Source organism: Talpa europaea (genome assembly GCF_964194135.1).
Source record: "Talpa europaea genome assembly, chromosome: 14".
Classification (NCBI taxonomy): Eukaryota; Metazoa; Chordata; class Mammalia; order Eulipotyphla; family Talpidae; genus Talpa; species Talpa europaea.
In genome coordinates, this window is record NC_140082.1 from 92,840,225 (window position 1) to 92,860,852 (window position 20,628).

The 20,628-nt window shown below is 64.5% G+C and overlaps 1 protein-coding gene across 1 annotated transcript; it reads left to right on the plus strand.

Moving 5' to 3' along the window:
• Nucleotides 1-5,834: 5,834 nt before the first annotated feature.
• ANPEP (alanyl aminopeptidase, membrane) lies at nt 5,835-17,110 on the plus strand (the record flags this gene model as incomplete). The annotated part of the gene is made up of 20 exons (XM_084254120.1): nt 5,835-6,478; nt 7,097-7,239; nt 7,325-7,461; nt 7,817-7,943; nt 8,034-8,188; nt 8,351-8,464; nt 8,566-8,709; nt 8,856-8,921; nt 9,045-9,110; nt 10,208-10,380; nt 10,515-10,594; nt 11,478-11,611; nt 11,714-11,769; nt 12,983-13,130; nt 14,256-14,347; nt 14,777-14,890; nt 14,994-15,161; nt 15,590-15,730; nt 16,102-16,183; nt 16,958-17,110. 20 exons carry the CDS (start codon nt 5,835-5,837, stop codon nt 17,108-17,110), a joined length of 2,937 nt encoding a protein of 978 aa, XP_084110246.1.
• Nucleotides 17,111-20,628: the final 3,518 nt, after the last annotated feature.

Sequence of the window (20,628 nt, forward strand, 5' to 3'; positions counted from 1 at the left end):
GCGCAGAGGGTTAACCGCGGGGAGCGGGGGTCGGGTCGGGTTACTCCCCCCGGCGGGAGGGAGGGAGGAGCCGGTCCTGGCGGGCCCGGGGCGCGGCCGGGCTGTCGTCGCGGCGGAGCGGGAGCGCGGGGGCGCCGGCGGCCGCAGGCAAGTGGGGCGCGGCGGGGGGCCTGGGGGCGCGGCGGGGGCGGCGGGCGGTTGGGGGCGCCGCCCGCGTGACCAGAGAGCCCGACGGGGCGCGCGGAGAGCCCGACGTCTGCGCCCCGCGCCTCCGCGGACCGGTTCCCCGAAGTCCCGAGGCCCGAGGGGCCCTTGGCCGAGATCCGGCTTCCGAGCGTGGTCGAGGCCGGGCCCGGGGCTCCCCAGAGCCCGGGGCTCCCCGGGGCCCCAGCGGTGGCCGCCGGGCGGGGCGCGGGCCGGGCAGGAGGGGACCCGGCCTCGGCCCACGGCGGGGGAGCCCGGGGGCGCGGGCGGGCGCGTCTCTGCGGGTGGGGGGCGTCACAGCGCAGAGGAAACCCCGGGCAGCCCTGGGGTGCATCAGCCGCCACCCCGGGTCCTGCTCAAGGCCCCAGAGGAGCCCAACTGGCCCGCCTGAGCCCGCCTCGGAGAGGGGAAAGGGAACCCCGCGGCGAGCGTTCCCTTGAAAGTAGGGGCTCTCTCGTTAGAATGCGCCCCCGGCCCCAGCAGAGGCCACGTCTCCCCACTCAGATCCCAGGCCCCGGGATTGTGACGCTTTCCGCACCCCAAGAGAGCCACTGGGGTCCTCACCCTGCCTCTCCACACCCCGTCGTCCCGTGCAGCAGACGGGAGGGCCCAGCCTGGGGTTTTGCGTGAACCCCGTCACCTACATGGGGCCCAGGGGCCTCCCCGAGGGAGGGGGTGTGCTGGGGGTGCTCAGAGCGCTGGGGTCGCTCGTGGCTGAGGCCCAGGCTCTGAACGCCCGGACCTCTCGGGCCTCAGCTTACGCACCTGTGAAAGAGGCAGCTTGGACAGGAGGCTCCTTTGGTTTCGGCTCATTTGGTTTCGAGGGGGGTGGTCGTCACGTGGGGGTGTGGGAGGAGCCGGGCATGGGGAAGGGAAGGGGGTGGCTGACTGCCCCTTCTCCGCCCAGTGGGCAGGCATCTGGGCCCCTCATCCACGGAGCCGCCCACTCCACGCTTGGAAGCAGGTTGGGGGTTCTCCCTGATGACAGATGCTCCCAGCCCTGGCCCAGGGGCAGGGAGTTAGTGGTCCATTTGCGGAGCCCCAAAGTTGGCTCCACCTTGGAGGGCCACCCCCCTCCATGCCCCTACGGTGCGTATCAAATGCAGGCAGGACATCCACGGTCCCTTTGAGCCCAGGTCTGCCTCTGTAACCACTGCGTCTGCTGTTCTGCTAAAAGACGTGGGTCTCCTCCTGCGGTCTCTTAAGGGGACACTGCAAAGTTGAAAATGTGGGGGGCTGCCTGGGAGGATGCTTCGGCAGACATGTGTAGTTCAGCCTCCAGACCCTGCCGCTCGCTGCTGTGTGGCCTTGGGATGTCACTTGACCTCTCTGTGCCTTGGTTTCTGCATCACTCAAATGGTGGTGATTTTCCGGGTGGGGTCCGCAGAGAGTGTTCGGGCTCAGCACAGCCCAGCACGCATTCTCCGTGACTGGTGAGCCTCACCCCTCCCCACAGGCTCCCTTTGGCTTCCCTTCTGAGCATCCTGCCCTGGGCTGGAGAGGCTGAGAGGCAGCTGCCTTCCCATCTGGCCTCCTGAGGTTCTCACAGAACAGACACTGTCCGATCTCCCAGAGGAAGCACCCTGGGGCCTGGCCCAGGCCCAGCCTCCTGCAGCTGTGGGCCGAGGCCCCAGAAACCTGGGGGAAGGCAGCGGTCAGGGCCCAGCGTGTGTCTGGTGCTGGGGCCTCAGCCTTATCCTTACCCCACCCTCTGCTCTTTCAGAGAAGACCGGTGGGTGGCAACCTGCGCCCATACTCCGAGCAAAGCCCCCCTTTTCCAGTCAGCGGAGCCGCCTTTGTGTGTGGCTGTGCCTCGACTACTCTCCAGCGGGCTCACCGCCAGCCTTAGCTTTTCTTGCGAGAACTGTTCACTGGACAGAACGGGGGAGGACAGACATAGGCGCGCCATGGAAGCAGCTTGGTGGGTGCGGTTTGGAGGCCCAGGGATCTCACAGCAGGAGGAACTCACACATTTGCTCTCCTGTCGAAAAGCCCACAGGTACGCGCCCCGCGGACCATACAGGGTGGAGCAGTGAACCCCAAAGTGGGGGGCAGTGACACAGGTGATTTAGGGGCTTCCCAAAGGAATAGCTTTGAAATCAACAGTCCCAAGTTGAGAGTTGAGCTGTGGATTGGAAGAAAAGTAACTCATCCAGGGCCTCCCTGGTGGCCTAGGGGCTGAGTCTCAGGCTGTCACCACTACGGCCTGAGTTCGAGTTCGATCCCTGCCAGGGAGCTACCCACAGGGCACAGCCGGCCTCTCTTGCCTCCCCGCTGCTCCCTCGGCAGTGGATTTCAGTGGATCCGCCTGTTCTGCTCCCCACTCTGTCTCTGGGGAGTCCTCTCTGTCCTGCACCCCAGTTCTATGCAAAAATAAATAAATAGATGATTGAAAAGTAACTCATCCAATCGTGACCTCCTGGTCGGGATTGCTTGGTGGAAGCCAAATTGTGAATTGAGGTAAAGAAAAATATGGAGAAAGCACGTTCGGGGTGATCCCAGGTGAGGTGAAGCTCCGGAGGTGGGGTGTGCAGGACCCGGAGACAGGGAGCATGCGTGTGGAGGGCAGCCCGTGCTGGGGAGCTGGCCCTGTCTCCACCTGTCCCGCTGCTGTGCAAGCACCTGGCCCACCTATGCGACCGGCCTGCTGTGTCCAAGGTGCCTGCCTGGTGTGAGGGCTTCAGTCCCTGGGGGTTCAGTCCTGGGGTTCTGGGAGCCTGTCCTGGGACGGGACCCTGAAGCGAGCCCCCAGGACCAGTGAGTGAGCGGGGAAGGAAAGACGCAAGCTGTCCAGGCCCAAAGAGCAGACGGGGGCAGGAGGCTGGAGAGGGAAGACCAAGGAGAGTTTGAGGAGCTCCAGGAGGCAGAGCCCCGCGGGGTACAGGAGGGCCTGAGGTGAGAGCGGAGCATCTCGGGGCTGGATTGCGCGTTGCCTGCACACCACGGCAAGGATTGTGGGTGCTGCCGTGTATCTCGCCAGCCAGCGCCTCGTGCTCCTGCCCTGCTGGGCCTGGAGGGGTCACGGGATCTCCCCCGCAGCCTTTTGAACACACATCGGAGCTGGGATAGAGGCATAAGCTGGGGGTCAGGGAAGCACCGAAGGGAGAGGGGCTGCTACGCATGAGGCAGTGACCCTGGAGCTGGGTTGTGGGGGATGCAGAGGACTTTGACAGGAGGGAGAGAAAAGACAGCAGAGCGAGAGGAGCAGAGAAAAAGCCCAGAGGATTTGGGGAAATGCTGTCAGCTGGAGGCCAGAGGGTCAAGCTCACAGGTCTTGAGACTCAGTCCTGAGCTGACGTTTCGTCATCCCGCAGGCGGTGAGGAGCTGGAGTCCAAGACTGAGAGGAGGGGGGGTCCTTAGCCGAGATGTGGGGGGGAGGGTTGGGGTCCGAAGGCGGGAGGGTCTCACTGCTCCCTGCCCCTCCCTCGTGCCCACCCATGGTGGGTATAGGGATGGCCGGGCCGGGGCCGGGGCTGGAAGAGGGGGCCCTTTCGGGGGCTGTGGAGCTTGCCCCCCTGGGTGCCCCCAGTCTGTTGTTGTGGTGCCTGGCACAGGGCCCCTCTTGTTACAGGGCAGTGGGCTGCCTGCTGTGCCACCTCTGAGGATCAGAGCTTCTTTCCGAAAGAGTGAAGATCCCAGCCAGCTGGGCGCACTGTCCGTGTCCAAAGCAAACAGGAAGAGACCGAGGAGGGACAGGCAGGGCCTCTTTCTTTGTTTGAAGAAGGGATTAAGCCAGGCTCACTCGTGGGTCTTTCTGCTGCAGGGGCCAGAGGGGGCCGTGGGCCCTGTAGGGGGCAGAGGCAGACTCAGTTTGGGGCTACGTGGTCCCTGGGTGCCAGCCTTTGGGGCACGAGCAAGACGGTCTTCCCTGGCCAGGTCCTGCTGATGGAGGGAGGGTGGCCGCACACGCTGCGTCCCTCTGAGGGCTGCTGTCTCCTCCGTCTCCATGTCCCAGCCGCCCAGCCCTGCCTGCTTGGTTCCTTGGCCGCCACTGGGGTGGTGCTGGCCAGTGTGGTGGGTGACCCACTGGCCTGGACAGGACCCCGGCGGGTCTCTAGTAGGAGGGGCGTGCCCACGGCCCCCGGGTTCCCCTGAAGGCCCCGCGCTCAGGTCTAGGTCTGGGCCTGCACCGCCCAGGTGACAGGGTCACTCCTGCCCACGGGCATCTGTCCGTTCTCTTCCCTCGGGGCGGCGGGGCTGACAGGCTCAGCTGGGCTGGGGCAGACGGAGGAGGCCTCCTGGGGCGGATGGCGGATGGCGTGGACGTCCGTTTGTCTGCGCATGGTTGCCATGGGTGGGTGTCCCGAGAGGGGCAGGCCGTCCTCCCCCGGCCAGGTGGACGGGGACCGCAGAGGATGTGGGCCCGAAAGACCGAGTGAAGAGCAGCCCTGCCCCGAGCCGCCCTCCAGCAGCCATCCCCGCATGCGCCCTGCTCGCCCGGCCGGCCAGCGGCGGTGGCGGGCGCAGCCCAGGCCCCGCTCTCCGGGGCCTGCAGTGTGGGGGAGGCGGGTGCCACCCTCGTCACCCACACGGTCACACGGGAAGCCGCGTGGAGTGCGCGGGCCTCTCGAGGAGAGGCGAGGCGCTAGCGGAGCTCCGGGAGCCGGCGGCAGCTCAGAGCGGCTCCCGAGGAAGGCGGAGGGTGGCGGGGCTCCCGGGGCTGGCGGGGCTCCCGGGGCTGGTGGCGGGCAGCACGGGCCCCGCCGGGGCACCCCGAGGTGACCCGAGGACCTGCGGGGCGCGGCGTGGCCTGGGTTGTGTGGGGAGCAGGGATGGGGTTGGGAGGGTGAGGCCCCGGCCGCGGAGCAGCGCCTTCGCCCAAGGGCGGGGGAGGTTGGGGGTAGGAAAAAAAAAGCAAAGCAACTTATTTCATTGTAATCAGTGAGCTAATAGTTGAAGACGTTTTTGGCACGAGAGGAAGGGAGGGGGCCCTGCGGGTCTCCCTGCTCGGGAGGAAATCAAGGGAGGCCGGGGTCGTCCTGAGGAGCCCGGGTGGCCTGCCAGGGACCCGGCCACTGCCCTTGACCCCAGCCAGGAAGAGGCCCTCCCTTCGCCGCACCGCCTCCTCCTGCTCCTGGGAGGCCTAAGGTGGTCCCTCCTGTCCTGGTGGCAGTGGGGACGTCCACGCCATCCGCCATCCGCCCCAGGAGGCCTCCTCCGTCTGCCCCAGCCCAGCTGAGCCTGTCAGCCCCGCCGGCCCGAGGGCCCGCGTGCGCACTCGCCTGTGGGAAGAGAGCGGACAGATGCCCGTGGGCAGGAGTGACCCGGTCACCTGGGCGGTGCAGGCCCAGACCTGCGCGCGGGGCCTTCAGGGGAACCCGGGGCCCAGCCCCCCCAGCTGCTCCTGTTACCCGGGGGCCTGCAGCCTGTGACCAGATGCTCCTTGCTCCCAGCAGGCGCCACTGAGCTGCACTCTGCCCTCTGCACGCCTTCCTGGATCCTCCGAGGCCTGGGTGGAGAAAGCCCCTTCCTCTGCCCAGCCCCACGACCTTCGCCTGTCTGAGCTCTGGTTAATTTTTGCCCAGCGTGCGGACTTCGCGCCCCTCCCTCTCTGGGATATAAGTCTGGCCCTGGGCTGCCTGGCTCCCGGCCTGGCCTGATCCTTTCCGAGCTGCCCCCCACCCTCACCATGGCCAATGGCTTCTTCATTTCCAAGACCGTGGGCATCTTGGGCATCCTCCTAGCCGTGGCGGCTATGAGCACCATCATCGCCCTGTCCGTGGTGTACGCCCAGGAGAAGAACAGGAATGACCAGGCTTCCTCAGGAAACTCCCCGTCAGTGACCCCCCCGACATCGACCCCCCCGAAAGTGACCTCCCCGACAGGCTCCACGAGCTCCTCGGCCACCACTTTGGACCAAAGCAAGCCATGGAACCGATACCGCCTGCCCACAACGCTGATACCCGACTCCTACAGCGTGACGCTGAAGCCCCACCTCACCCCCAACAGCAACGGCCTGTACATCTTTGAGGGCAACAGCACCGTCCGCTTCACCTGCAGGGAAGCCACCGACGTCATCATCATCCACAGCAAGAAGCTCAACTACACCTCAGAAGGGAAGGAAAGGGTGGTCCTGCGGGCCGTGGACGGCTCCCAGCCCCCTAACATCAGAGGCACTTTTCTGGTGGAGGTCACCGAGTACCTGGTGGTGCAACTCGAGGGCCCCCTGGAGGTCAACAAGATGTACGAGATGGACAGCAGTTTTGTGGGGGAGCTGGCTGATGACCTGGCGGGCTTCTACCGCAGCGAGTACGTGGAAGATGGCATCAAAAAGTAAGTTGGGGGCCTCCCTGGTGGTGCGGGGGTTAAGTCTCAGCACTATCAAGCTATTGTGGCCTGAGTTAGGTCCCCGATACTGGCCGGGGAGCTGCCCACATGGCGCAGCAGACCTCTCCTGTCTCCCCCCGGCTCCCCTCGGCAGTGGATTTCAGTGGGTCCACCTGTTCTGCTCCCCGCTTTGTCTCTGGGGAATCCTCTCACCCTCCACACCCCTGGCCTGCGCCCGGCTCTTACATGACTAAACAAATAAAATAAATCTTAAAAAAAATAGTAAGTCGGGTCTGTGGTGGGGGCAGTCTAGATGCCAGGCAGAGCTGCATCCCGGGGCCCGGGAGGGGCATAGGTTCGAGGACTTAGAAACTTCCGGAGCCTCCATACATCTGCAGCTGCTGATGGGGCAGCCATGGAGGGCTCCCCTACCCCCACCAAGCAGGCTGCAGTGGTGAAAGTCCTCTTGGACAGCTGGGGAAACAGAGCGAGATTAGCCAGACCAGCTTCCAGGCACATTTCCGCTGCACGCCCAGCAGTGCACGCCCGAAAGCCCTTGCCTGCCCACCACCACGGGGCCCTGGCATTCTGCTGGCACCGCCTCTGACACCCCGGTTTGGGTAGGGTGGTGGCCACGACTCAGATGCAGGCAGCGGATGCCCGGAAATCCTTCCCGTGCTTTGATGAGCCGGCTATGAAGGCCCACTTCAACATCACCCTCATCCATCCCAAGAGCCTCACGGCCCTGTCCAACATGCTGCCCATAGGTGAGTGGGCTGTCCTGGGGCCGGGGGGGCAGGCCCCGGGCCGGGCCCGAGCACGGCCTCACAGGCCCGAGTGCTCCCTGTCTAGAGAGCCGCCCCGACGAGGCCGACCCTGAATGCAATATCACCTCCTTCGAGACCACGCCCAAGATGTCCACGTACCTGTTGGCCTACATCGTCAGCGAGTTCAAGAGTGTGGAAGACGTGTCTCCCGATAATGTCATGGTATGCGCTGGCCGTCCTTCCCTGGTTGGCCCGGCCCGCGGGAGATCCCTGCTGATCCTTATCCTGTCCCAGCCCCGAGGGCTTGGAGTGACCATGGGAAGGGGCTTCAGCTCGCTGACCCTCGTCTGAAATGTGGGTCCCTGTTCATGGAGGGAGTGCTTCGCCCTTGGGTGCCGGGCAAGTGGCAGCTGTGACCATTACTGTCCTCCAAGGCTCCTCCCTGGGACTCAACCCCTGGGGCCTCCCAGCCCTCTCCTGCTGGCCAGGCCTTGAGTTAACCTGGGCAGTGTCCCCCGACCCTCGCCAGCCCCCTCAGGCCCTGTGGACCCCTGACCCGTCTGCATCCTCTTTGCAGATCCGGATCTGGGCTCGGCCCAAGGCCATCGACGCAGGTCATGGCGCCTATGCCCTGAAAGTCACAGGCCCCATCCTCAGCTTCTTTCACAAGCATTACAATACCTCCTACCCACTCAGCAAATCTGGTAAGTGAGGGCCTTGCTGTAGTGCTGGGGGGCAACCACGTGGGGCTCCCTGCCTGGAGGTCCCTCCTGCCGACGGCCTGGCCTCCCCAGACCAGATCGGCCTGCCCGACTTCAACGCCGGCGCCATGGAGAACTGGGGGCTGGTCACCTACCGGGAGAACTCGCTGCTCTACGACCCGGACTCCTCCTCCATCGGCAACAAGGAGCGGGTGGTCACCGTGATCGGCCACGAGCTGGCCCACCAGGTACCCCGCCACTGGGAGGCCTGCAGCGAAGGGACGGGGAGAGGAGGGCCCTGGCCGGGTGGCAGGACAATGTGGTCAGCAGGCGGCGGCACTAAGTGAAGGGCAGCTGGGGTTTGGGGGCCATGAGGCCAGGGCGGGGCTGGCTGACTCCCTGCCCCACAGTGGTTCGGGAACCTGGTGACCGTGGCCTGGTGGAACGACCTGTGGCTGAACGAGGGCTTCGCCTCCTACGTGGAGTACCTGGGAGCCGATTCCGCGGAGCCAGACTGGAACCTGGTGAGCCCGCTGCCCGGAGCGCCTGGCGTCCGGGGTGGGGGCAGGAGGACCTGGTCCCCCTCCCCTGGGCCAGTTTCCTGATGGCCATCGGGGGTTTGCAGAAAGACCTCATGGTGCTGAACGAAGTGTACCGCGTGATGGCCGTGGACGCGCTGGCCTCCTCGCACCCGCTGTCCACCCCCGCCAACGAGGTCAACACGCCCGCCCAGATCAGCGAGCTGTTCGACTCCATCTCCTACAGCAAGGTGTGGCCCCGCCTCCGCGGCGGGGGTCCTCAGATGGCGGGGACACAGGGCGGGGTGGGGCCTCCTCACCTTGGGGCGCCTCCCCTGACCCTGACGGGCACAGGGTCCCGCCGGCCGCACAGCCTCTGAGCGCCCTCTTCCCCCAGGGAGCCTCGGTGCTCAGGATGCTCTCCAACTTTCTGTCGGAGCCCGTGTTCCAGAAAGGCCTGTCGGTGAGTACCCTTGGCCCGCCTTGGGGCCTCCTCCACCCCCTGCCTCCTGTCCCCAAGCCCCGACCTGCTACCCCGGGTGAGTGGCAGAGCCTGGGGGCCCTCACCGTGCCCATCTTTCCACAGTCCTATCTCCACACCTTTGAATACGGGAACACCAACTACTCGGACCTGTGGACGCACCTGCAGCAGGTTGGTAACTCCCAGCCCCCCTGAAAATGCTCTGTTGGGGCCCCAAGCAGGTGCTGAAGCCCTGCGGGCAGCACCTGTGTAAGGAACACTCCCAGCTCTCGGCTGGCCCGGGCAGGTGACCTGGGCCTTAGTCACTCTCTGGAAAATGGGGGCGAGGGCTCCATGAAGGGGGTGTCAGGAGATACTGCTCCATGAGCTCAGTGGTAGGAGGGGGTGCTGTGGCTCCCAGGAGCTTTGGAGCCGTTCAGCCCCTCACACGCGCCTCCCCGGCTCCTCCCTGTGCTGGCCCAGAGCGCGGACATGACCCTCTGCCTCCGCCAGCGCAGCTCCTGTCCCTCAGACCCCGGCAGCCCCACCGTGGGGCAGGGCTTCTGATGCCCCCACCCCACTTCCCGCTGCCTCGCCCGGGCTGGCAGCGCACTCCCCGCCCTGCAGAGCCTGTGCCTCCCCCACTGCCCCGCCCCAGTGCCCGGGTTCCGGGGCCTCCACGCAGGGAGGAAGACCCGGCCTATGACCGACGCAGCCGGCTCCCCTGGCAGCTGATGACTTGCGGCCTTCACGTCTGCCCGGCCTGCCTCAGTTTCCGCTCCTTCCTCCACTCCCAGGCCAGGCTCCGGCTCCACCCCCGCACCCCTCCCCGAGCTCTGACAGCCACTTCTGTCCTCCCTGCCCTGATCTGAGGAGGGCCGTTGTCTCTCTTAGCAAGGGCAGGTGACTCTTTGTTGTTACAAAGCGATGCCCAGGCGTGAGAAAGGGGACAAGGACCTCAGAAGACAGTGAACGCCCCTTAAGCCCGGCCCAGCCCCCATGTGGACGTGGCCCTCCACCCGCTCCGGCTGTGGGTTTTCCCTCCTCAGAGCCCAGTGCTGTCCGGGCTGGGCCAGGGCGTCTGGGCGCCCCTTCCCCCACCCCCCACCTCAGGTGGGGGCGCTGGATCGATTTGCTTCATTGCTATCGCAGCCAGGCGGTTCTTGGCTGGCCCAGCTGGACAGCAAGGGTTGGCAGAGCCAGTCCAGCTGCCCCCCCGCAGAGAGGGAGGGGCTGCCCGACGGGTGGGGAGGGGCTGGTGGTCGCTGAGACGCTCCGTTCCGCCCTAGGCTGTTGTCGAGAGTAACGTCCAGCTGCCTAACACGGTGAGCGACATCATGGACCGCTGGATCCTGCAGATGGGCTTCCCGGTCATCACGGTGGACACCAGGACAGGGGACATCAGCCAGAAGCACTTCCTCCTTGACCCCGAGTCCAACGTCACCCGACCCTCGCAGTTCAAGTAGGCGGATGGCAGGGTCCCGGCCGGGGAGGGGCTGCTGGCAGGGCCCCCTCTCGGGGGTGCTGGGAGCCCTGGCAGGGCCGCTCTGGTCACCAGGGGCCTGTCTCACCCTGGCCTCCCTGTCTGATTTGCAGCTACCTGTGGATCGCGTACATCACATCTATGAAAACTGGCAAGGAGCAGACGCCCTACTGGATGCCGGGCCAAAGCTCAGGTAATCCAGCCCCTAGAGAGCCGCCGCCTGCTCCTGGCGCACGCCTGTGCTCCCGGGGTCTCCCAGGGCTTCCGCATCCGTTCATTCAGCCAGTGCAGCAGACTCCACGCTGCTGCCTCCAGCTGTGTGGCCCTGGGCGAGCCACCATCCTTCTCTGGTCCTCCAATTCCTCGTCTGTAAAATCTGTAAAGCAGGGCTAGGGCCCGCCTCTGCTCCCTCGGGCTGTGCGAGGGCGGAGAGAGAAAGCAGTGGCTGTTTGAAGCAGCGCTGGGCACTTCGTGTGGGTGGCCCTGCTCTGCCAGACGCTGCGGGAACCGAGGACGAGGTGTAGGTGAGAGGCGCAGGTGGAGGGAAGGAGAAGGCAGGTACCCAGAGGTGTGCCGGCTGCTGAGCAGGCGTGTGTGGCTGGGCTGCCGGGACCTGGGAGTAGGGAGCTGAGAAGAAGGAACACTGACTTTATGTCAGGGAAGGCTTCCTGGAGGAGGTGACGGAGTTCTAGAAGAGTAAGCGTTAGCCAGGTAAAGGCAGCAGAGAAAAGCATTTCAAGTAGAGGGAACAGAAAGAGCAAGTGCAGAGACAGGAAAGCTGGGGGACAGGGTGCGGATCCCTCCCCGAGGCTGCAGGAGACAAAGGCTGCTCCTCAGGACAGGGGGAGCCAGGCCAGGTGGGAAGGGGTGACCTGCAGGTGGGAAGGGGTCCTGGAGCTGCCAGGATGGAAGGAGAGCTGTGAGGTGGGGGACTCAGAGCCCCAGGAAGAATGAGCCCCAGGGGGTGTGCCTGGGCTGCGTGGGAGGCAGCTCTTGCTGGCTCCCGGATGGAGGAGGGCTGGGGGTCCGCCTGTGGCCTTCCGAGAGCCCCGCCCCAGCCCTATCTCCCCCCGCAGCCCAGAACAGTGAGTTCAAAACCACGGGTAACGACTGGCTCCTGCTGAATATCAATGCGACGGGCTATTTCGTGGTGAACTACGACGCAGACAACTGGAAAAAGATTCAGCAGCAGCTGCAGAGTGATCGTTCGGTGGGTGTCCACCCCGCTTGCCTCGTGCTCACCTGCCTGCTCAGGCCCAGCCGGCGCCCCCGCCTGCAGGCCCAAGGTCACACGCTCTGTTGCCCCTTCTAGGTCATCCCTGTCATCAATCGGGCCCAGGTCATCCACGATTCCTTCAACCTGGCCAGGTAAGCGCCCCCATCCCTCTCTGGCTCAGGTAGATTGGAGGTTGGGCAGGTGGGTTCCATAGTGAGAGTCAGTACCCCCGAGTGCGTGCCCAGCACAGACAGTGGCTCCGGGGCCCGGGCATCGTGAGCCTCACTGCCCACTTTTCCGGAAAAGGTGTCTGAGACTCGGACTCTGAGTACCTGGCCCGAGGTCACCCAGCCCGTGACAGCCAACACGGGCCTGTCGAGCTCCACAAGCTGGCTGCACAGACCCCGCCCTCTCGGAACATGGCATGATTTTTTTTTTAAGATTTATTTTTATTTATTTATGCATGAAAGAGCTGGGGTACAGGCCAGAGGTGCGGGGAATGAGAGGATTCACCAGAGACAGAGCGGGGAACAGAACAGGCAGACGGACCGAAATACACTGCTGAGGGGAGCAGCGGGCGAGTCAGGAGAGGTCGGCAGCGCCATGTGGGTAGCTCCCTGGCTGGGGATCGAACTCGGCTGTGGATAGCGTCACAGTGCTGTGCTTAACCCTTTGCGCCACCAGGGAGGCCCAACATCGCATAACTTACGTGGAAAAAATTTGAGCATTCCTGGACCTATAAAATAGCCGAGCAAAGCAGAGCAAATGGGAACATTCGTCTTTGGGGTAGCAGAGGAGCCCGTGCCTCTGACAGGCACCTTTCCTGAGGGCTGACTGTGTGCCAGGCGCTGTGCCAGGCGATTAGAGACCCTGGGGAGGACAGGGCAGGGGAGGGGCGGCCTGGATGAGCAGGTGTTTATAAAGCACGGCCGAGCTCCCGGCAGGTGCTAAGCGGGGGTGACACCCTCAGACCCGGTGTCTCTAGACCAAGTGGGTGTGTCTGACCCACGGCCTGAGCAGCAGGGCAGGGAGGCCCAGAGGGCCAGCAAGTCAGAGGCAGAGCAAAGAGCTCCAATTTTTGTCTGTTGAATCTCAGCTATCTCCTTTGGGCCGTGTGGCCTCCGGCAAGTCACTTCACCTCTTTGAGCCTCAGTTTCCCCATCCGCACAGTGGGGACCATAAGCAGGAGTAGGTGGCTAGCCAGGCAAGGGCCGTGCCTGGCCGCCTGGCCCCATTCAGCACCCACGTCCCCGGCCTGGTGAAGGCTGGCGCTGGCTCTGTTGGGGCCCTGCAGCCCCAGGGCTCCAGGAGGGACACTGGCTGGACTGAGTGGGTGCTTATTTGGGCTCCTCTGTTTGTCCCCAGTGCCGAAATTGTCCCTGTCACCCTGGCACTGGACACCACCATCTTCCTGCATGCTGAGACCGAGTACATGCCCTGGCAGGCGGCCCTGGACAGCCTGAGCTACTTCAAGCTCATGTTCGAAACCTCCGAGGTCTATGGCCCCATGAAGGTATGGACGGCGCCGTCCAGCTGCGGGGGCTCAGCTGGAGGCCCATCTTTCTCCAGCTGTGTGGCTTTGGGCAACCCTCAGGCCCCGGGGGGCCCCTCTGCCATGAGGCTCCCCCTAGGGAAACCCAGACTTGATCTGGATGGAGCTGGCGCCCTCAGCAGGCTGTTTATAAAAGAGCAAAGAAAGCCCACCGCACGCGTGTGGCCTCAGGCTCGGATAATAAACGGGACCCCCCACCTGATGGATTCCTGGGTAGCCACTAGGTCACACCTGGAGAGGCCCTCCCCACAGTTTCCTGCATCCGTGACCTCAGGGAGAAGGGGTCACAGTAGGTGGACTGGGTGTCACCGATCACCTCCCGGGCTGTGTTCAGCACCTGCTGCCTCAGAGCCGAGTCAGTGCTCAGCGTCCCCGCAGCGTGCTGAGGGTCTCTGGCCCGTCGAGGGCCTGTGCCAGCGTCCTTTCTCCCGTGCCACAAAACATCAGGGGGCGCTCGCTGTGCTTCCTCTGGGGCTGCCGCTCAGCCCCGCTTTCCCGAAGCTGTGGCCCCTGCCGGGGTCTCCCTCTTGTCGGGGAGCTTAACTCCCAGGAGTTTTGGAAAGGGTTTGTGGGAGGTGAGCTTGTGAGGGTGCAGGCCAGATGTGCGGGGGGTGAGAGGACTCACCAGAGACAGAGCGGGGAGCAGAACAGGCAGACGGACCAAAATCCACTGCTGAGGGGAGCAGCGGGCGAGACAGGAGGGGTCTGCTGTGCCCTGTGGGTAGCTCCCTGGCCGGGGATCGAACTTGTGATGTAGAGACTGCGGAAGCTTCATAGGTTGCGTCTTAACCCCTTGCGCCACCAGGGAGGCCCCAGGTGGATTTTTTGGGACAGATTTTCTGAAGTCTTTGGTGCATCTTCACGTTGGTGTCGAAGATTCTAGGTTGGAACTTATTCCTTGCAAGTGTTGGGTCTGGCTTCACCCAGGCGGGTCTGTGGTGTCGCTCTCGAGACCTCGGGGCCATCCTCGACGCGGGTTCCCTGAGTGGCCACTCCCCACTCTGGGAGCTGTGCCCCTCGCCCCAGGGGCCTCCGTGTGGGGTCCAGGTTCTCTCTGTGAAGCTGTTCATGGTCTCTTCTTCCTAGCACTACCTGGCGAAGCAGGTCAAGCCCCTCTACGATCATTTCCAAAATATCACCAATAACTGGACCAACCGTCCAGCAACGCTGATGGACCAGTGAGTATGACCCCTCAAGGATCAAGCCACAACCCCTCCCCCTCTGGAGCTCCCAACTCCTGGCCAGGCTGGAGGCTCGGGTGGGGAGGGTCCCCACACCCCCCATGCGTAGGAGGCCCTGCTTGAGCTTGTGGGACCTGTGGGCCCCTTTGGCTTCCTTGTCCAAAGGACCGAGCTCAGACTCCCAGGTCGTCTCACCAACGTGCGGTCACTTCCATGCCTGGGCTGGAGCCTGTGCTGGCCCCTCGGGGTCCTCAGGAGCCTGAGGGTCAAGGAGTGTCAGGCTCCAGGCCCAAAGCGCTGGAGACACCCCAGAGGGCTGGGGGCTGCTGGCTTGGAGTCAGGCCTGGCCCCTTGCCTGTCTACAGGGGACTCCTCAGGGTCCTGGGCTCAGGGTCCAGGCGTGCTGACCGCGTGTCCCCCGGGCAGGTACAACGAGGTGAACGCCATCAGCACCGCCTGCTCCAATGGGCTGACTGAGTGTCACATGCTGGTCAAGGAGCTTTTTGAAGATTGGATGAAAAACCCTCATGCTAAAAACCCGTGAGTGTATCCCCTCCCCCAACCCCGCCCTCACCCCAAGCCCAGCCCCAGCCCATCTTCATCAGTGCTGCGTTTCTGCCCCTGACGCCCGGCCCTGCGCCAGGATCCACCCCAACCTGCGGTCGGCCGTCTACTGCAACGCCATCGCCCTGGGTGGCGAGAGGGAGTGGGACTTCGCCTGGGCGCAGTTCCGGAACGCCACCCTGGTCAACGAGGCCGACAAGCTCCGCTCGGCCCTGGCCTGCAGCAGAGAGCCCTGGATTCTGAGCAGGTGAGGAGCCGTGGAGCAGCTCGCCCCGCGGAGGCTCCCGCACGCCAGGGAGCCGCTTGCCAATGCCCGACAGCCCTGCCTCCCTGCCTTGAGGGTACCTCGGTTTCCCGCTCTGTCAAGGGCGCTGGCACAGCCAGACCTCAGTCCTTCCAGCGCCCAGCAGAGCACCCCCAGCCCTGCGTGCCTCGGGTGCCCTCACCTGGACCCCAGCAAAGAGTGGCCCCCGCATCTGGAGCCGGGCACCACCCCGGGGCCCCTCCTTCCTCTGCTCATCGTCACGTGGCTTGTAGCCGCGACCCTGCTCGAGGCTCCGCGTCCCGTCTGCAAGGGGGCGGGAGGGTCCAGGGGTGTCCCGCCCTCACGCACCGGGAGGGAGGTGCAGGGGGGGTCCGGCGTCTGCGCCCTCTCATGGAACCCCGCCCTTGCAGGTACCTGCGCTACGCCCTGGACCCCAGCCTCATCCGGAGGCAGGACGCCACCTCCACCATCAGCAGCATCGCTGGCAACGTCATCGGGCAGGAGCTGGCCTGGGAGTTCGTGCAGAACAACTGGAAGAAGCTGTTTGAGGAGTGAGTCTGGGGGGGCTGCGCGGGGACGGGCGCGCCGAGGCAGGGTGTGGGGGCTGCGGCGCCCCGAGCCCAGGGGCCATCTCGGTGCCCCGGACGCTGCAGCGGGGTGGGCAAAATGAACCAGGCTTAGGGGTGGCAGGAATTGGGACCAGGCGGGTGTGGGGTGCCCACGCGGGTAGACCGGCAGGCGGCGCGCTCTCAAGAAGGAGGCGGACGCAGCAGCCACCCCTGCCTCCAGCCCCTCGCACCGTCTCCTGAGCAGTCGTCTCACTGGGGACCCCTCTGGGGGCCACCCAAGGGGTGGGGGGCAGCGGCACCTGCCGCCCGAGCGCTGCTTTCTGGCACCCTCACGGCCCTTTGTCCTGCTGCAGTTTCGGCGGCGGCTCCTTCTCCTTTGCCAACCTCATCCAGGCGGTGACCCGGCGATTCTCCACGGAGAACAAGCTGGAGCAGGTAGGGAGCCGGGCCCCGGCCCTGGGCCACAGGGCGGCCACCCCCGGGCCAGCCAGCACCCCGCGCGCTGGGCAGACCCCGGCCCAGCGACGGGGAGGCCTGGTGCCCGGACTAAGATGGTGACCGCTCAGGAGCACGGGTCACCTCGGGGTGTTTACAGACACGAGCGTGAAGAAAATAAAATGAAAATAATGAAGAAATTAAACAATAATAAAACACACCCAGCACCCCGATTGAACAATTACCAACATTTCCCCCGCAATTTTTGGGGGTGAACGTTTTTCAAGAAAACACTGATAGATAACTTCATCTATAAATACGTGAATCACTCTCTCGCCTGGCTGCCCGGCCTCGGCCTCCGCCCTGAGCGCCCTGGAGCACCTCTTACTGGGCATCGCTGGTTTCAAAGCAATGTCTTCCCAATGCCTTCCGGCCACTGCGGCCCCAGCGTTAGTCCTGTAGAAACGTCCCCTCTGGGCTCGGCTGGCTGCTGCTTGCGGCGTCTCCCTCCCTTGGGCTAGATTGAGACTAGTTTGATTAAAAACGGAGGCTGCGCTCCGGGCGGAGCCACGCCGTGAGGATCCGAACCCTTCAGGAGCAGGTGAAGCCGGGCTGCCGTGCTCCGCAGAGGTGCCCACCGGCCCTAGAGAAGGACGTGGCCCCAGGGGTGGGGCTGGCTGTCCTGGGGAGCAGGCCGTGGTGCCCACCCCCTCGAGGGAGGCCTGAGGGCTGTTAGAGCCGGCCTGGGGCTGAGGCTCTTTGCTTTCCCGGCAGCTGGAGTGGTTCAAGGAGAAAAACAAGGACACGGGCTTCGGCTCGGCCACCCGGGCTCTGGAGCAAGCCCTGGAGCGGACGAAAGCCAACATCAAGTGGGTGCAGAAGAACAAGGCGGCCGTGCTGGAATGGTTCACCACCCACAGCAATTAGCCCCCGGTGCTCCACCCGCCTGGCCCCGTGTGCACCTGCGCCGTGGCCCAGGCCAGGCCCCTCCTGCAGCTCGAGGCCCCAGCGTCTCCCCTCAAGCACGAAGTCTTGGGTCCAGGTTCTCTCCGCACTTCCCCTGGGGTCAGCCCTCTTCCCGATGTCCAGGCTCCTGGCCCCTCCCAGCCCCTGCCCCTCGAGCTGCCCCACCCCAGGCCTGGCATGTGCCCGGCACCCAGAGCCCGGGGCCTGATCTCAGGGAAACACAGCTCTAGGCCCAGGTGACCAGGTGGACAATGAATGGCCCTGGGGTCTGCCCCGTGCCCGCTCTCGCGTCCCATGAAACCCTGAACCGGAGGAAGCAACAGAGCACCAGATCTGTATATTTTTATCTAAGAGAAAATGTAAATAAAGGGTAACTAGCTGAGCTTCTGTCTCTTCAAGCGAGAGTGAGGGTGAGTTGCAAGCAGCGAGGAGACTGGGATGGAGGACCCTGGATGGATGGGAAGTACTGGGGGGCCCAGGACCCTCGGGGAGCACCAAGGGAGCACTCACTTTTCGTCAGTCCTACATAATGCCCGTTGACCAAGTTCATTCCATCCCAATTGCCGTGCAGGCTGAAGAAGCTGAGTGTTGGGGAGTCCTGAGGAAGCTGGGGTACCCGGGGTGGCAACTGGATACTGGTTTCCTGGGTGGAGGGGGCCAGCTGGGCCTGGTGCCCGGCAGAGGGCTGGTCTGTTCACTGTTCCCTAGTTCCAGAAGCTAGCTAGGGTGTGCACCCACCCGGAGGTGAGGCCAGGCAGCAGGGTGGGGTGCTGGTGGATGCCGCCGCACCCCGCCCAGCCCCCCTGGGGCCCTGGAGGAGGGGTCTGTAGTGAGGGCTGCCTGCCTGGGGCCCTGGCCTGGGGCCACGCCTCCTGGGCCTCTCTGACCGTGTGGATCAGTTTGTACCCGAGCTGGTTCAAGAGGAGCTCACAAAAAGCCGCTGAGTTAGGGGAGGCCACCGTGGGCCAGCCAGCACCCCACGCACTGGGCAGACTCCACCAACCTTTTATGAGCCCATAAAAGGGGGTTGTGCAATCCGGGTCACCTGAGGGGGTCGGTGGAGAAGGCCTGGCTCATGGGCGTGTGGCTCACCTTGTCCTTGGCGGAGTTTCCTGGCAAAGAGCCAGGTTGGAGGAGCAGCTGGGCCTTGGCCTTGGCCTTGGCGTGCGACACCCCGCTGAGCTTTCAAGGCTGGTGGAGGCGCCGCTGGAAGGCAAGCCCTGGTGATGACCAAAGTGAGGACTCAACCCGGAAGCCGGCAGGTTGACTCTGCGGCGTTTCAGCCATGACCAGTTTGCCTTCAGCGGCCACTCGCTGCAGAGCAGCCTGCGTGAGGGCGGCAGGACCCGCTGTTTCTTGTGATTATCCTGCCCGGGACTCCCGGTTTCCTTTATAGGGTCAGGCCTTCCCGCGGCCCTGACCTAAAGAGATGTTGCCCGCAGAGAAGGACACAGATGGGGACGGGAAGGCTGGGCCCCGGGGCGGGAATCTAGCCGGTTGCCTGGTCCTCACGGAGGCTGGAGTCTGTCCCACGGGTGCAGGCGCTTCCCTTTCCCACGTCAGGCCTCGCAGAGGGCCATGCTCTCCCGCCTGCTGGACCAGGGGCCCAGGATGTTCAGGGTGTTGACAGAGGGCGGAGGGAGGTCACAGACAGCCCCGGGTGCCCTGGGGTCACCTCCATGGGACGCTATAGCGGGGAGCTGGGGGCTGGATTCCCGGGGTCCTTGGGGCTGGTTTAGAACTCAGCTCTGCCCCTGGCTGGGCTCCCATCATGGTGGGAGCTGTGTGGCTATCGGGTGGGTGGGTGGGGTCTCTTGGCTCTGCAGCCCTCTTCCTTCACAGCCTCTGCTCCTGAGAGAAGCTGGGGTGCCTGGGGCCTGTTGAGAGGTTCCCCCTCTCCAGTGTCATCTGCACTTCAAAGGGTGGGTGGGCCAAAGGATGGGGACTATCCCTGGTCATGACGGTTCCAGGAAGAGTCAGCAGGGACCCCAGTTCTGGAGCCCACTCTGGCTCTGTGCGTATGCACATGATGTAGCTTCGTTCTGAGGTCCTGCTGGTTCTCAGGGTCCTGCTGATGTCAATTCATCTTGGCTTTGCAGACAAGGGGTCATTTGCAGGGATCGAGAAGGCAAGCCCAGCACAGGCCTGCGCTGGGTGGATGGCGTTCCTCCAGGGCAGCTGCAGCCAGGTAGCAATGCCCACAGCTCACGTGTTCCTGGGGTCACCCGACAGCTACAACCAGGCATTCCTAAAGCCCCATGGCTGGGGACCATCCATGCCAGGCCTGCCAAAGGACAGGCAGAGCCAGAAGCCCGCCAGGCAGTGGTCGGGTTCATGCTCAGGCCTGGGGGGGCAGGATCAGCAGAGGGTGGGGGAGGACTTGCCTGGCTGTGCCAACCTCCAGCCAGCCTGGCCTGATCCCGCTCTTCTCCAGGACTCAGTGCCCACAGCGGGAACTGGCATGTCGGCCACGCTGCCGGGCACCGAGAGGGCTGAGTGAGGTCATCAGGAAGTGTCTAGTCTCTTAGAGACAGTGACTGGGGCCCCTGGTCACCCCACCGGCCTTCCCTCCTTGGTCAGGCACTTAGGAGAGGGGTGAGTCCAGAGAGCAGCCTGGGAGGGACCCGTGGCCCCAGGGAGGAGACAGGCTGAGGCTTCTCTCCCAGAGGGCAGGGACTGAAGGTGGGGTTATGCCAGCCCCTGGGCCTGGCCCCCATCACTCCGAGCTCACGCAGGATCTCTGAGCTGGGGGACAAGGCCATCAGTGCCGATTGGAGCAGGGACACCTCCACTGTCTCCCCAGATCCAGGGGATCCCGAGGAGCTGGGGCAGCTGTTGGGTTTCACCTTTGGTGCAGTCAAGAAGTCAAGACCTTGGGTCTTCTTGGGAAGGGGGAAGCACTGGGCCAGGAGTGAGGGGGCAGCTGCCACATGGGTGCATGCCAGGCTAAGCAGAGGCCAGGGGTTCTCCTGGGCCTGTCCCTCAACTGTAAAGTGAAGGGTGAAGAGGCCGGGCTTCAACACCCCCAGGGAGGCCACGACACTGACATTTGTGCTTGGGGCCAGGCCCTGACCCGATGGCTCCGCACGCAGCCAGAGAGGGGGCCGGCCTGGGTCGTCTCAGGTCACGAGAGCAAGGAGATGGCGTCGCTGCCCACAGCCACACATGCAAGAGCTGGATGGGGTGACCCTGGAGCTGTTGCTTCGCCCCCCATCTGTGTGTTTTGCTATGGTGGCCCCGGGCAAAGGAGTCACGGAATGGGGGAGCCACCCACAAGCATCCCTTGAAAACTCTTTTGCACCGTCGTGATCCCAGATGGCAGGCTCCGGGCTCCCCCCGCCCCTCGTGCAAGGCCCTGACAGCTGCCCATAGCTGTGCGCTCCCTATGGGAGCTGCTCCCTACGGGGCAGCCGGGAATGGAAAAGGGCTGTGGGCAGGGCCGGGGCAAGGGACAGGCCTGAGCTCACCCAGCGGTGCCC